This window comes from Fomitopsis serialis, assembly GCF_022376445.1.
Source record: "Fomitopsis serialis strain Sig1Antser10 chromosome Unknown B0H18scaffold_45, whole genome shotgun sequence".
Classification (NCBI taxonomy): Eukaryota; Fungi; Basidiomycota; class Agaricomycetes; order Polyporales; family Fomitopsidaceae; genus Fomitopsis; species Fomitopsis serialis.
The window spans coordinates 36,313-51,563 of record NW_025955005.1 but is presented as its reverse complement, the minus strand read 5'-3'; the positions used below and the strand labels follow the sequence as shown (position 1 = coordinate 51,563).

Below are 15,251 nucleotides of genomic sequence, written 5' to 3'. Positions count from 1 at the left end.
CATATGCATGTCCAGAAGCCTCGCACGACAGAAGCGCTGACGTCAATTCTAGAAGTCCGTGTTCGAGTGCTGTAGACGATGAACATCGCACCAGAATCCGGGTATGTCAACCACTTTGGACGCCCATGCCTGCTTCTGAGATGCGATGCTGAACAGACCTCGACCAAACGGCGGACGTAGCGGGCGCCTCCAGAATCAGAAGGACATCTGCCTTTAGTTATCCTCCTGCGTTCGATCGCTGCTACAGCTTCTGGCCGCCATTCCACCGCGTTGACGATATCGTCAATTTGGTATATTGGGCCCGGCTTCCGGGCATAGCGCAGCTGACTCCGGCCGCCGGCCGTGATTATTCAGGGCTCATATCCAACCTCAAATGACAACGCTGCGTTTAGCCAGAGGAACGGCTGGTGTTCCGCATGGATCGAACGACGACTTCTCGGTGTGTGGGGAAGGCGTCAATGTGAAGAGCTGCGGAAGGCTTCCCGCTTGGACCGGAGTACTCAGATGACCGTCGTGAGATTGCGCGAACTAGCTAGGTGACGGCGTTTTCCAGGGAGACAATGTGTATCGACACGAGGAGAACGAACGATGGTTTGGTCGGGCCGATGTCGCCATTATCAAACCACTCCACGGTGCGGTGACGGACGTGCAATGCTAGCCCACTGTACTGTTTATTTACTGGGTAATCTATGACATAGGACGAGAAATGCGCCTACGCAACGTTGCCCGAGAAGAGAAGATCGCACATCGTGGCTAGTACGACTTCTCATCTTCGCCGCCGCGCCGCGACCCACTCAGGAGGACGACTCGCATGCCCGTACATGATACGTGCAGCGAAGCTCCGGGCGCGCCATATCTTAGCTTACCTAGCAACTGGATGATACGGAAGTCACAATCCTCACCAGAGGTCACGGCATACGGTAGCTGCACAATAGATGTTGTCCTCCGTGAACGTTTGAACATTGCGACACCTGACTAACTGGTGAAACGGTTGTCTTTTCCAGCGCGTTCGGAGAGACAATCTGGCTCTCTGACCGCAAGACACCTCTCACAACGTCATCCACTTACTCACAACTTACACACCATCATGTAGATGCGAACGGTAACACTCATCGCCTTGCTTGCCGATGGTCCGCAGTCGACGACACAACTTCGTTCGGATATCACCCCGAGTGTGATCTCAACTAAAATGACCTTAGGCTTCAAAACTTCCTGTGTCCTGCCAGTGGGAGTTTCTGTCGTCTCAGAAGCGTGGAGGGTTACGTATGACGAGCGGCCTGTGTCGCAACGCTTCATGCTTACCACCGCACAATAGACTCACTACCTTAACCAGTCTGCGGACAGAGGTTACGAGGCCATAACAACCGAATCCACCGGATTCTGAGCAATTAGCACCGGTGCCGAGCACCTGCGACTGCGCGTATGTATACACACCGAAAGGCTACGGACACGCTTTGGACACACTCATGAAAATCATAACAGGTCTTGTGCTTCTACTACCGACCCGGCGGCTACCACTGGTGAGTAGGTTGCGCTTCCGGACATACCGGGCCCTGTACCATCAGCGTAGTGGTCCTCTGACAACTCTTCTCACACATAATTTTGACACAGACTGCTTGCGACGGTCTCAAAGGGCAAAGCATCGCAAGTCTGCTATAATGAATGACGTTCGTGGGCTTCGAATCCTATCAAAGCTTCTTCAGTACCGGACCGATAGAACCGCATGACGATGGCTTGTGAGTGTGAAGTATCTCGACTGCCTCACTATCTGAATCGCTCCTGACACATCTCCATCGTACCCATAAAAGTGCTGCTAATGCCCGGATTGTACTGGTGCACAATCCCGAGGCTAGTCTGGTCTGAAATGACCATGCGGCACTTGGACCCCCCAGGCTGGACACAGGCAAGGATCTTGGAATCTGACTCACCGATCGTGATTTGCGTCATGTCCGATCGATTCACGGGCGACAAGGGGTTCTCGAGTCTATCAAAAGTGAGTAACGGATGCACCCGACAGGCCCTCACCTCGTCTTCGGTGCCAACGCGTGTTCAGTCCGTACACTCATGACGCCCGGCGTTTATACAGAAACAAGCAACTGAATTGCACAGGGACGGATCTTGCTGTGACGAGGTAAATGTGAAGACACGAAAGGCAGCGCTAGGATCATACCCGAGCGACTAGCAGGATACTGGATCCGACTGGGGTCGCCTCGGAAGACTCTTGTCCCATACTATTCGTGCCATGCAGGCCGAGGACCCCCAGCTCGTGCTCGTCTCCTGACTCCGTGGAGCGTTCGCCTTCCAGGCTGTCGTAGTGGCTGCTCTCACCAGTCCCCTCCGAGTCCGGGCCATCGGACCCATGGGGAAGGGAGCCGCTGAGGCTCTCTATCAGAGTAGAGAAGCGGATATCCGAGAGCTGCGATGGGCTGGAGATGATGCTCTGGGGAGTCAGCGCTCGCTGGCGAAGGTTGAGTAAGAGCCGGGACAGCAGTATGGTCGTGAGGCTAAAGAAACGGTGTCAGACGAGCACGCATATAGGATAATGTCCACTATATCATACGTGGTGGGAATTCCGTGATATTCTGGTATATCTGTTCAGTATATGTCAGCTAGATCCCACACTCAAGATGATAGGAGAACTTGCGTTGGACGTCCACATTACAATATTGATTACATTGAGTACAAGGAGTATACTGGGATGCAGCGCTTCGTCAGTCTAGACCGACCTCTGGCATGACGAGCAATAGCAGTGACAGTACCCGAAATAGGCCGTTCCTGTTGCCACAAACAGGTCAATCTCCGGACCGTCCAAGGCTATGTTCACGTACCATCCCTGATTAGCAATGACGTGAGAGGCAGCTTCATGTTGGTGGTAGCGGCACTGAGTTTCTTGACGCCATAGGTAACACGCCAAGTGACCGCCAGAACAATCGCATCTGCTACAATGATGCTGAGTCGTGTGGCCATTTCGACTGCAGCGTGGACAGACAGCGCATGAGAACGATAAAAGTCAAGAACGAATGTGGTCATCGTACATCTAGGTACCCATTCCCCGTTAGTACTAATCGCACCACTGAGAGGGAGATACTTACCCGTATAGTGTCTTTGTAGACGCGGTGTTGAAGATGTGACATTGGCCATCTTCGAACACCCACTCCAGACGGCTATAGTCGTACTGACTTGCCGTCGTCAGATCTGTATGTACGGACAGACGACGACTTACAATGGTCGCAATCACGGGCACCCAGTAGAGCGCCATAACGACCGAGGACAGTGGCCATTCCCGCCCATTGATAGCGTGGACCCGCACAGCTGAAATGACTGGAGGGCGGCGTCAACGCCTATTCAACGGGTTACAGCATAAATCCCGTAACTCACATCCCCATAGGATATTCAGCCCGCAGTAGGTGGCAGCGGTTACTAGGTTGAGTTGTATGTCCTTGAGGATAGCGTGAACCGTCAGCTCAGATCTATAGACCAACGTGGAGGCCCCACGCACGTCTGAGGAAGGGTGATAATTTCAATCAGGTCCATTCCATTCATTGACGACGAAATGTGATTCACGTACTCGACACGACGGGATGTTAATCCACGCAACAACATACCATACCAATTCCAGAGCAGTGAGTAGATGCAAGAGAGAGTAGATCACTGTCGGCCAGCCCTTGCGACGCGTCCAGAGCACGGCGACCTCTTGTCCGAACGTGAGGACATGGTCGTAAACGTACACCGCTGTACGCGTCGCTTCCAGTCAGTTCACGCGCACACCATGATCACCGGCCCTCATGCCATCGCCGAGAGTGCACTTACAGCATACAGCGGAAAGGCAGCATATACTGACGAACCTGACAAGCGTGTCGGCATTCAGAACCAATGAAGAAGCACCAGCAAGTCGGACGCACTGTTGTTCAGAAGCCGCGATGAGTTCCTCCTCCGATGGACCGTCCGAAGACATCGTACTGCACCTGAGGCTATGGTGACATGAGAACCTGGGTTCCAAGGAAGGATTGCAGCGTAGCCGTCAACGCTAGGTATATGAAGGTCGTCTGGAGCGCACACCAGCATCCTGATGGCTCATTTGAGCTAGTACAGTACTAGTAAAGCACGGGGAACTCGTTGGATATGATCGAGTTGGGATCGAATCGCAATTTTGCACCTGTGTAGAGACCAGCCGCTTCTCGAAGCCAGATAGCCTTGCTTGCCATCATAGCATCCTTGCTATCGCCCAACGACAAAGTCTTGGATCAGCCTGCTCATCTGTTGATGCGCCTCATTGACAGTTGGTCAGATCGTCGCAGTGTTCTCCATGATGCAAAGTAATGGACCCGCTGGGGTGGACTTGTCCACGTGGACTCCACGGAGCTGGACTGACCAAACAGTGACGCCGATAACGAGCTGATTAGATTGGCATTATATGGTCTACTGACTCATTGTAATCCGTTATTACTGCCCTGTTATTACTGCCACTGATCGCAATACTTCTTACCTATTGTTTCCTGATATGCAGCGAAGCGTCTTAAGCCGCACAAAGGCAAATACACATTTTCGTGTCGCCGGGTACATGTAGATACTATAATGAAGTAACCTAATATATTCTAAATGATGTTGGTCCCAAATCGGTGTGAGTATGATGATACGCTCACGACGAGCGAGGAGGCAAGGAGGCGTGTGGGCGGGTGTGCCGGACAGGTGTGCGGGTACTGGACAAGCGGGCAGGTGCATGGGCAAGCGTGTGCGGGCGGGCAAGTGCGTGGGCGAGCCCGCAGACAGGCAGGGCAGTAATGGGCCAGGATGGGCAGCAGCGGATGCTGTTTGTCGTGTGTGAGCAGCACGAGCGCGTTGAGAAGGTGTCGGCGTGAAAGGCCAGGCTTGTGGGCGTGTTTGCGCACAGTGGGCGCGGACTTCGTGCACAGCGGGCACAGAGCGAGCGCCTGCATGGCAGAGGCGGATGGACGTCCGCCAACACACGCGGCGCTCGCTGACTTCGCAGGTTTGTCTTGATCGCGTGGGCTGGCAGGTTCCCAGGCAGCCGAGTGGGTGACCAGGCGGGTAAGCGGGTGAGCGAAAACAGATGGGTGCCCAAGTGCCTGAGCATATGAGAGAGCGGGGTGAATGTAGATGGCTGCGATTGTTTGGTAAGCCCTTGTGTGCTGCGCGAGTGCACGTACCAGTGTGCCTGGCAGGCCCTTGTTCATCGCGGTCCTGCTTGCTGAGTTGGGTCGTGCTGGGCTTATGTCGTGTCGGTGTGTAACAAGCTGGCCTCACCGTACCCGTACGCGTCTGCGCGTGATATATCCCATCCACAGGCAATGGCTCTTGTTAGCGGGTCCGTGCGCGGTATGATGTTGAGGCTCGGTGAGTCGTCAGGCGCATACCTGGTGAGTTTGCGCTAACAGGCTTGTGTCGCTTGCGCACGCGCGCACCGGGTCGTCTTCACCACGCTCATGCTCGTTGGGCATGCACGCGCGGGGTGCTGAGGCCGTCTCCGTCGCGTTCGTCTGAGTTCGGTCGTCCTTGGTGGGCATTCACTTGTCAGGGTCAGCTACCGGACCGAGGTGACAAGCAGGGGACTCACCTGGTTTGTTGGCCTTGCTGGCTACAACCACCTTCCCTCCCTGCACGACCATTCTTTGCGACCCTCCAGCAATGCCCTTGCTAGAGCTCGTTGCATTTGGGTACGGCGCGGTCTTGAGGTTGTCTTGCGCCGTAAAAGGCTGTAATCTTATCGCCTTTGTTTGTACGTCACGTGCGTCGTGGAGTCCACGGGAGTCCACCGTGGACAGTCCACCCCAGCGGACGGCTTGTTCTCCCATGATGTGCCGTGCAGGCTAGAGCAGGGCTAGAGTACAAAACGGCTGCGCCGCGCTCCGAGTCGGCCGCCGCCGCCACTCGCCATTTGGTTGGAAAGGAGCGAAAAAGGGCTCGCAATAGTCTCGCAATGCATGAGCTTTGTCGAGGTGTACACTGTACCGTTGTCGGTCGACTCGAAGCACCTGCCATCCTCGAGACAGGCTGAGACAGACTGACAGAAACCAGAACAGACACGGCGAGAACATCCGATGAGCGGTCTCCGGACTTCGTCGACTACCATCCGCCCTAAGTACGTAGTTAGGCACCGCTAACACGCATCCTCGCGTAAGAGGCGAACGTAGGGCGCAGTTCGGTGGGCACTGTATGGAAGTATACAGTACATAGACTCGGAGGCCATGATACAGGCGACGGACTAGAAACGTCGTCTCAATGTCAGAGTGATACTTGTATGGGAGCCAACAATTGTGGCATAGGTCGAACTGTGGTCCGACAGACCGGTGGTCATTCAACCAACAAGGGACCGCTGACGCTGATGCTGAACGTTGAACGCAACGACGGCGCAGGACGTTAACATCAGACGATGGGCAGCTGATGTCACCTAGACTGAAATCCGCCTGCCGCACCTACCTGAACATTCAACTGTGGGACCGTTGAGATTTTGAAACGTTGAGACGTTGACCCACGGCTCGCGGCGTTCGGCTGGGAACTCATGAAGTCCATTCTTCGTGCAGTTCGCCATTGAGACAGATTGCAGTTAGCCCGCGACCACAGGATGATACAGCAGTACACAAGAACAAGGTTCAATTCTTCTTTCCTTCTTCCGTCCGTCCTCTCGTGATGCTATCACAACCTCCCGAACTTGTCCAGCGCCGGCCGGCCAAAGGTCGGCTGTTCACCCCACAGTCAGCTTCTGCTCTCTGTAATTTACCAATGCACGAGTGGACACGCACCGGAGGGCAGGCTTGTTCTGCAAGATCTCCTCGATCTTCGCCAGGACCTCGGGCGTCAGCTTCGGGATCACCTCGAGGGCCTTCAGGTTCTCAACGACCTGCTCGGCCGCGACGCGCCGAGGATAACCGTGCTCGTGTTCGGGTTGATCGCGATCCACGCGAGGCAAGCTGCGCGACGGTGCAGTCCAGTTCTACGATGCACACGAGACGCGGCGATCAAGATCAGCACGACGGGAAGGACGAAGAGACGGCCGACGGCGGCCGGGGCGACGCACCGTTTCGGCGAGCGCGGTGAGCGTCCTGACCTTCTCGAGCTTCTTCATGCCTCCTCTCGTTCAGGCTCTGGATCGTGTTCTTGAAGAAGTCCTTGTGGTTCTCGAACCGCGAGCCCGCCGGATCCGTTGTTGTACTGCAGTGAATATGCCGGCGTGAGCACCGGCATGTACCGTGGCGTGGGGAGGGCTTGCTTACCTTGCCGGTGAGCAGGCCGCTCGAGAGCGCGGAGAAGACCGTCGTGCCGAGGCCATACTTCTTGTAGAGCGGTCTGTCCGGATTGGGTGAGCGGCACACGTTCGCGTAGGCGGGATGGGACTCACCCGTATTCGCCCTCCGGACGGTCGCGGTGGAACATGCTACAGCGCTGCGTCAGCACCCGCCCTCACAGGAGCAACAACGGCCGTACTGGTGTTGACATTGCTCGGCGATAGGGCCCTGGAGGCCGAGCTTGTCCGCAACGTCTGTTGGCCGGGAAGGCTGTATTCAGTGCGCGTGTTTGTTGCGAGAAGGATCAGACGCACGGTATGCTTCCTCGATCTCACGAGCAGACCACTCCGAGGTCGCCCAATAGAATGCCTGGCGGGGAACTGTCAATCACTGAATGTCGACGTCCGCGCAGTGGGTATATGCGTACCCAGCCCTGGTCGATCACGAAGTTGAACGCACGGACGACCTCGTCCATAGGAACTGAATGGTGGCACGGTTACGGACGGCCCTGAACAGATGGCTAGTTACTCACCGGTGGAGTCGGGCGGTGGGCGAAGATTACGTCCACATAGTCAAGGCCCAGTCGTTCCAGGACAGCTTCGTGCCCTCGACGATGCTTACAACTGTCAGCCGCGGGACAAGAGGCTGTCCATGTTCACGTACTGCTTCCTGGAGAGACCCGTGCCGTTGGGGTGGTTCTTCTCGCCCCAGTACAGCTTGGTGGTGATGACAGGTCGGTCCTACGGAGGTTGAGCTCCCTGATGACTCGGCCCCTATGATAACAGCATCAAGGTCAGTCTCGAGATGGCCGACGCGTGATGTCTGAAGTCAATGAAGGCGAACGCACATTTCCTTCTCCGAGTTCCCATCAGCATATACCTCAGCGGTGTCAAACCTGCGAAGATGCGCATATATGCATCAGATCTCGGAGAAACGCAGAAAACATCAACTCTGATGAGCATACATGTTGATGCCATTCTCGAACGCGACCTTGATGATGTCCTAGATGGGAGCAGCGGCGCGTTTGCTTCATCAAGAGCTCTTCTGCTGACGAATTCGTTTGTCCGGAACTCACCTTCACGGGGTCGCCCTTGACGGTCCCACCGAGTGTCAGCCCTAAGAATCATGGGTTTGAGTTCAAACATCCGAACGATCCTGACTTGTGGAAGCCGCGAAGATACTCACATCCACCCAGGGAGAAGACGGGGACGCGCAAGCCGCTGGGGCCGAGGCGCCTGAAAGGCATGCCCTTCGGATCGTACTCAACAACCGACATAATGGTCTCTAGGTGTGGGACGTAGTAGGAGGGAACAGGAGGGGGTCGGTGGCGGTGGCGGTAGTCCACACTGGCGGTTTATATCTGTACAGTACAGTCAGCGTGATCCATATCGCGCTCATCGAATGGCTGGCCCTCACTCAAGCACATCGCTGACCCACACGGCGCCACTGCAGGACTGACGAATCTACTCGAGGCGTAGGGCGTAGACGCGATGGCGGCGTTCCGAAAATGACTCCATAGGGACTGTCCCCGACTTCGAGCAGCATGGCACACGTACCAGTGACACCCCAATACACCGACCCATGGTCATCTGCAACGCAGATATGCTTCCCAACAGAAGTCGCAGTCTCTCAGGAACAGCGGCCGGCGATAAAGATGTTCCTCGCCATCGCGCTATTTCTCCAAGAATAGTCCGCCCAGTCCACCGCAAGCATATGAGCTAGATACTGGAATAGTGGAGGTGCGCAGGCTTGCGGAGCATGATGTCGACTTGTTGCCATACAGCGTACGCGTGAACTTGGAAAATCGAGTGTACGTAGCTGTTCCAGGATCTCTCGTTCGCGCAGGCCATAGCTTACGATCCTAGGTCATTCAAGGATAAAGCCACAACAAGCACGATCATGATGATCCAGGGTGATTATACGACACGGTCTAATAGCGCGAGTCTGGAGAGGACCAGGTGTGTTGGACCGTGGAAGACTTCCTGGTTTGGAATTGGAGCGCGCGTCACGACGCCCGCCTGCCTGCTCGCTGCTACTGACCACCATGCGCCTCTACGCCCTCTCGTTCTTGGCCCTTCCGCTTTCTCATTCGCCTCTCTCGACGACCAGACTGCAATGTCTGGACCATCCTGAGAGTCGGCGCCATATACCCCGCAAACCCATTCCCAGCCGACGCTCGCGGACCTGCTCACGATCGAGTCTTCCGCCTCGATCTACTACTCTTACGCGCGTGAGACGGAAATGAGCTCTCTCTTCAGCGACGAGAGGCACAGCTCACTCTGCTGGTCCGACGAACAAGGCCGTCATGGCGTTGGCGCGGAAGCCGTGAGTGCCCTTCTCTGCATTTACGCCGGATTACTGACTGCATTCGTCTATCCTTGCCAGGCATGAGGGCTCTGCACCTGTGAAGGACGGAGAGATCACCTCTGAGGCAGAGTTGACGCCCTCTCGAAGGAGAACGTTGTACGCTGGGTCTCGGCTCAATCATACCTGTGAGCACTTCGCCTTGATCCTGCAGAGGACGGCTGTTGACGCCTTCTTTGACAGAAATCCCCAATCTCCGTCTCGTCCTCGAGCCATATGATACTATGTTGCAGGAGAAGAGCGTCTCATTCAACAGGTCGGCGGTGACGAGAGCACACCGGAGTGGTCCCGCGTGCGCTTGAATGATGATGTGCGTCTCATTGCCATGAAGGAGGTATGCTTGCATCGTTGTCTTTCAATGACCACCAGATCCCTGATGATCACGTATGTGCTTAGGCATCGAACGGTGTGCTGTACATGATCGACGGCACTGTCACGCTTGATTAAGGCGTCGCCATCTACCTCTGTATCACCACCTCATGTACTATGGAGACACTATTCTCGTCTTGTACTAACAGCACATCTCATCTATATTCACAGACTCAATTAAGTACCGTGTACTACATTATTCTATCATGTGTCCGACTTATCTAGAACAGGAGGGAACGGCCACGCCGCTCGCCACTGCCAAATCTGACTCATCACACACCCATCCAAGTACCCCGACGCGAGATCCGCCGTTGAACCCGCTCCCCTAGGGCAAGGCAGGATGCGCGATAGGTTTATTGACGGACGCAGACGCAGGGCGCTCAGCCACCGCTGCCCGCCCTCCGTCGTCCATCTCCGCCGCTCGCGCCCTCTCGCGGTCACGCACCCCCGCGCGACCGACACAGACAGCGCTCGCTCATCCGGACTCCCTCCGCTCCCTCACGCTGGGCACTGCAGAGGGCCACGTTCGCATTCCCTCACTACAATGCTTCCTCCTTAGGCGCCAGTGGCCAACCTGGGCCCATTCAAGATTCTGTGACCCGGACTGCCCGAACATTCAACGGTGGATGCACCGTCGTCCTGTCCACCTTGCCAAGATGTATTGGCGTCAGTTCAACGCTGATCCTGACAAGATTTTGGATCGGCCACCACTTGAGTGGACAGCGGGCTGTCTAGCGTTGCAGGCGGTGTGCATTTCCGTGCCCAGGCCTGTCTCGCCGCGTCTCGTCAGTCCTGCCATAGTGAGTCCTCTGTATCAGTAGTCCCGTCGCGGAAATGCTTAGTGGCGCAACACATCGATGGGCCGAACGCTCAAGGCTCTGGTGCCGCAGCATAACTATGACCATGAGGTTCGTATGCTGTGGGACGCACGCATGAAACCTTAACTATCTGCAGGTGCTGGCCAATCAGCTCTTCTTTCTATTGTTCGCCTTCATGTGAACGAGGATACTTCCGGATGCCCGGTACTTATCTCTGGCTCTTAAGAAAAGGTGCTCTTGCCTGCCTCGCGACTGTCGCATCCGTCTTTCATTCCGTACCGCCACTGAGATGTTGATCCCAAACTCTCCGCCGCCTCCCTACGCAGGCTCGGCTGTCACTCACGACTACAGACAGCATCGACCGTCGATCAGTGCCGATGTAGTCGTGCGTGAGGCGAAGTTCCGTGTCAATGACTTGAAGTTGCCGGTTACCTTCGAGCAGTTGTCAACTCAGATGGTTGCCCGAGGTTCGACCACAGCAGCCTGTCCATACCTTTTACTGACGTCTATGCCGCAATGGTGTCGTGCAGGACATCCCGCACCCCGGTACTCATCTGCGAGCCAGGTGAACTGAAGCTCGAGGTCACGGACGGACGTCGCGATTCACCCCAGGCGAAGGAGGGAAAATAAACATGCAAGTGGTGTATCAATGTTGCTGCACGGTTGTCTGACGTCTTCGTCTCTAGTGACCAGCCGTTCTTACACTACTACAATAAGGTGTACCTACCTGCTATCCGTGGCGACGTTGGCGAGCGATCAGCTGGGAACCCCCCTCCCTATGTCAGTGAATCTTGCATCAAACGGGACCAGACGATTATTGAAGTCGGCGGAGTCAACATACAACTGCAGAGGTATGATGCGATGAGTAGTCGGATGCATTCAACACTGATGATCGACATAGGACGATCCGTGTCCCAGGTAAGAACAGATAATGTTGTCATGTACCTCTTCATCTCAGGGATCTGCAGATAACGACAAGCTACAAGCATTGCCTCCCAATATGGGGGCGTTCAAGGTTTAGTCAGTGTATGTTCAACACTACTACGACTATCACACTGATGACGGGCACGTCGCAGCAATGTTGCGGACTTCGCAGACAACTCCCCCAGTCTGTAGTCAACAAAGGCGGTGTCTTCATTGTATGTCGTCGTCGCTTGCAGTGGCCGGTCTAGTCACACTGATAATGATTGGTAGGCTATGTATCAGAGGGAGGCCATGTGGATCTCTTTCTCTCATCCTACGAACAGCAGGGTGCATCCGCTGTGAAAGTATCTGTTGGCGGAGTGAATGCCCTCACTGGGACAGCACAGGGTATGCATAACGAAGGTGACCAGGATTATCTACCAATCCACGACAGTGGTGGTCAACTGTATGTTGATTTGTACTTACCAAGTGAGATACTTTGACTCAAATTCTCACAGATGGCTGGTAAGGATATTTCAATTTCACTCATTAACAGTATCCTTTATCACCTTCACAGGATGGAATCTGTACTTCACCTGGTGTTGTCCGCCGTGAGTACACTCATTTTGCTCATAATCACAGATACCATTCATATATGCCATTGTCTCATTAGAGTTTGTTGCTATGCCACTGGGCCATGGTTACACTATTGAGGGTCAGATAACTGGCAAAGAGGTAGGTCCTCTATCATTTTCAGCTTTGACATGATCATTGTCTTATGTCTTTCAGGAAGTTGGAGGAATGCAGATTGATGTCTTCAAGCCATACCCAACTGCTGTCACTTTCAGATGCAATGGAAAGGACATGAACCTCTTTAGGTCACCAGCTCAACAGGGATTGAGACCATCAGTTTCTTTGTGGATGCATGACAGTGCTGAGTGAGCTCTAATCATGGATCATCCTGCTAGTATCAGTGATCCAAATGACAATTTTGCCTTGTCTAGCATATCTCAACAACTGGTACCAGGAGATATAGTGGCACAAGCAACCCTCACTGCTTGTACAAACATACAGATCATTGCTTATGATAGTTGGCCATGTATGTCATGGGATTGCATGGCAGTCTTAGTTACAAGACTGAATTTTGACACAGTGACCATCAAAACACTCAATGGAAAAGAAATCAAGGTGCCGTACGATAATCAACTTACCATAGATGGCCTCAAGGCACAAATACAAGACAAGGAGGGCACTCCACAAGACCAACAGAGATTGATCTTTGCTAGTAAACAGCTGGAAGATGGAAGAATCCTATCTGGTATATATTGTTGCCATGCAACATTGCCGACACTTAAGTAGATTACTGACTACGCCCCTAGATTACAACATCAAGCCTGGGTCAGCCCTGCATCTAGTCCTCCGGTTGAGAGGTGGTGGACTCGGAGATGCAGATGCCATAGCTGGGTTTGCTGCAGGTGGGCGGATTTCCCAAAAGATCAACCGAGACACATTGCCGCCACTGGCATACGATGATGCTGCCCCGACGAGGCTTCATATCACGGTCATTAATGCGGCACATTTCTCTGCCATGACAGGCCTTCCTGCCCCCTCTACTCCCGTCAGCACCTCCACTTACCTCGAGAACAAGCTGCCGTGGTTCACCCTTTACGACGAGCGTGTCCCGACTGCGAAGATGAACTTTGAGGCGAATCCACTCCCCAAAGTCAAGTCTGTCGCGGCGCTGGATGCCGAACGCGGCATGCAGAGAAAGACCACATCGCAGAGGGGGTGCGCCTTCTGCGTCCACGGCAAGGCTGCCTTCCTCCTCCACCCCTGCTCTCACGTCGTCTGCGAGGACTGCGCGTCCGGGCTTGGCTCCGACGTCTGCCCCGCATGCCCGACGACCGTTCGTCGCCGAGAGAGGTTCGTTGACGAAGAAGACAACCCGCAGTTCGGACTGGAGGCCGGATCATACGAGGACCGCGTCGTTCATTTGAAGCGGTATGCGAAGGGCGACAAGGTGGCGAGTTTTATACTGCGCGAGCATGCGGTCTCGAAGTTGTCGGGAGATGGAAAGGCGTGAATTCTGCCTCGAATTTGTTCCGTGTTACATCATCCGTCTGTCTGTGCCATGTACAATATAGCGAGTTCGAAAAGTCCAGAGATATTTGAACATAGTGCTTCATCTGAGTCCGGCGCATTGTGCATGTCGCGTGCGAGCGCTCGAGCGATGTGGGCGACCGGTCCTTCGTCTTCTGAGCAGAACGCATACGGTTACCCGCTAGTCCGAGGATGAGGATCTGCACGAAATGCAAGGATTGAGCGGGTAATTGTAGTCGTAAGAGCTGTATTTATTGGTCGAGGCGGAGGTGGAGCTGGTCTGCTCCGCCGAGGTGTCCCTTCAGCACTGGCACCGTGACGTGGCGCTCAGTCTCAGACCCGCTGCTCGTGCACTTCATGACAGCATGCACCCTTTTGTTCGACACCCGCAAATGCTGTGGTACCATGTCTTTGCTAGTCAGACTAGCCTACTAGCTGGTAAACGCACGCTGCATCGGTGCACATGTGGATCAGCGGTGCACTCTAGTGAACAAGACAAAGGAGCTCTTCACATGAAGCGAGTATCGTTGGCGGTACTGAGTTCAACACTCCCCTGCCGATTCGAGTAGTCTTCCAACCCCCTTTGGCAAATACAAGCATGTATATGAGCCTCGAGGCCGGCTTTAGGAGGCTGGCATCTAGCGACTACGTCGCATCGAGAGAGCATAAGCAAGCGGTGCGAGAAGTACAGAGACAGTCGACACTACTTACGTGAAGGGCACATAACCGTGAAAGAGCAGAACATCTCGCGCGCTCACATAGGTGCGTGACGGCCTGTGAGACTCATCAATAACGAATCACAATCGCACGAGGATCACACGTACCCAGGATACATTCGCCGATGGTGCGCAAGCTCTTCGGCGTGACGTAGAACATAGCTCAAGTGGTTGTGGCTACGAGTCAGCCCTCGTGCCAGCGGGTCTGTACATCAAACAAGAGCACGCTTCGTCGGTTACTATAGGCAGCGAGGATTGAGCATATCTCACCTAGAGACTTCGTCCGTTGTACCGTTTCCCCAACAGCGCAAGGTGAAGGATTCTGCCGAGTACTTGACTATGTAGATACACCACACCACCGCCCGAACAGCGGTGAGATGCGCCTGCATCGCCAGGTATGAGGCACGGGATACGCCAGGTTGATTGCCTTACGATGCTTCGATCAAGCAGGGATGCCGATACGCCAGTAAACCGTGCTGGTGCCTGATCACGAATCGGAGCGTGAGGACTCAGGAGAAGGGGTACACGGAGGCATATACGCACAAAATGACCATCGGATGTCGGCGATGCGATACTCAGACGAGTAAGACGGGAATGGCGACAATTCTCGAGGTCTTTGGTCGCCGAACATGACACATCGCTTTGCGCTGAAAGGAATCATACGACGCTACGTAGCCCGTGAAGTAAAGTCGAACTCACTGTAGCTGAACGTTTCCTTTTGGATTCCCTACTTCGTG

At 54.5% G+C, this 15,251-nt stretch overlaps 5 protein-coding genes across 5 annotated transcripts; 2 read left to right on the top strand and 3 right to left on the bottom strand.

Moving 5' to 3' along the window:
- Positions 1-2,070: 2,070 nt before the first annotated feature.
- Positions 2,071-4,303, bottom strand: B0H18DRAFT_1014195 (uncharacterized protein). The gene is made up of 10 exons (XM_048029139.1): positions 4,157-4,303; positions 3,886-4,094; positions 3,569-3,732; positions 3,379-3,439; positions 3,224-3,321; positions 3,093-3,175; positions 2,829-2,950; positions 2,623-2,706; positions 2,531-2,582; positions 2,071-2,504 (listed from the first exon to the last, which is right to left on the bottom strand). The coding sequence occupies exons 2-10, from the start codon at positions 3,953-3,955 to the stop codon at positions 2,165-2,167; spliced, it is 1,074 nt and encodes a 357-aa protein (XP_047892047.1). The 5' UTR covers positions 3,956-4,094; positions 4,157-4,303; the 3' UTR covers positions 2,071-2,164.
- A 216-nt stretch (positions 4,304-4,519) lies between these two features.
- Positions 4,520-5,631, bottom strand: B0H18DRAFT_456460 (uncharacterized protein). Its single transcript, XM_048038167.1, has 4 exons — positions 5,576-5,631; positions 5,376-5,513; positions 5,169-5,280; positions 4,520-5,122 (listed from the first exon to the last, which is right to left on the bottom strand). Exons 2-4 carry the CDS (start codon positions 5,457-5,459, stop codon positions 4,596-4,598), a joined length of 723 nt encoding a protein of 240 aa, XP_047892046.1. The 5' UTR covers positions 5,460-5,513; positions 5,576-5,631; the 3' UTR covers positions 4,520-4,595.
- An 882-nt stretch (positions 5,632-6,513) lies between these two features.
- Positions 6,514-8,520, bottom strand: B0H18DRAFT_1014175 (NADP-dependent oxidoreductase domain-containing protein; the record flags this gene model as incomplete). The annotated part of the gene is made up of 12 exons (XM_048029138.1): positions 6,514-6,699; positions 6,758-6,862; positions 6,889-6,929; positions 7,067-7,170; positions 7,198-7,305; positions 7,358-7,393; positions 7,444-7,498; positions 7,559-7,613; positions 7,672-7,724; positions 7,773-7,867; positions 7,908-7,984; positions 8,449-8,520. The coding sequence occupies 12 exons, from the start codon at positions 8,518-8,520 to the stop codon at positions 6,655-6,657; spliced, it is 846 nt and encodes a 281-aa protein (XP_047892045.1). The 3' UTR covers positions 6,514-6,654.
- A 1,749-nt stretch (positions 8,521-10,269) lies between these two features.
- On the top strand, positions 10,270-10,622 carry B0H18DRAFT_456347 (uncharacterized protein). The gene has a single exon (XM_048038166.1). It carries the CDS (start codon positions 10,318-10,320, stop codon positions 10,534-10,536), a length of 219 nt encoding a protein of 72 aa, XP_047892044.1. The 5' UTR covers positions 10,270-10,317; the 3' UTR covers positions 10,537-10,622.
- Positions 10,623-11,338: 716 nt separating this feature from the next.
- B0H18DRAFT_456208 (uncharacterized protein) lies at positions 11,339-13,972 on the top strand. Its single transcript, XM_048038165.1, has 14 exons — positions 11,339-11,429; positions 11,482-11,646; positions 11,697-11,713; positions 11,764-11,815; positions 11,872-11,934; positions 11,990-12,164; positions 12,217-12,223; positions 12,276-12,309; positions 12,372-12,433; positions 12,488-12,636; positions 12,703-12,797; positions 12,852-13,016; positions 13,078-13,173; positions 13,294-13,972. The coding sequence occupies exons 2-14, from the start codon at positions 11,574-11,576 to the stop codon at positions 13,779-13,781; spliced, it is 1,476 nt and encodes a 491-aa protein (XP_047892043.1). The 5' UTR covers positions 11,339-11,429; positions 11,482-11,573; the 3' UTR covers positions 13,782-13,972.
- Positions 13,973-15,251: the final 1,279 nt, after the last annotated feature.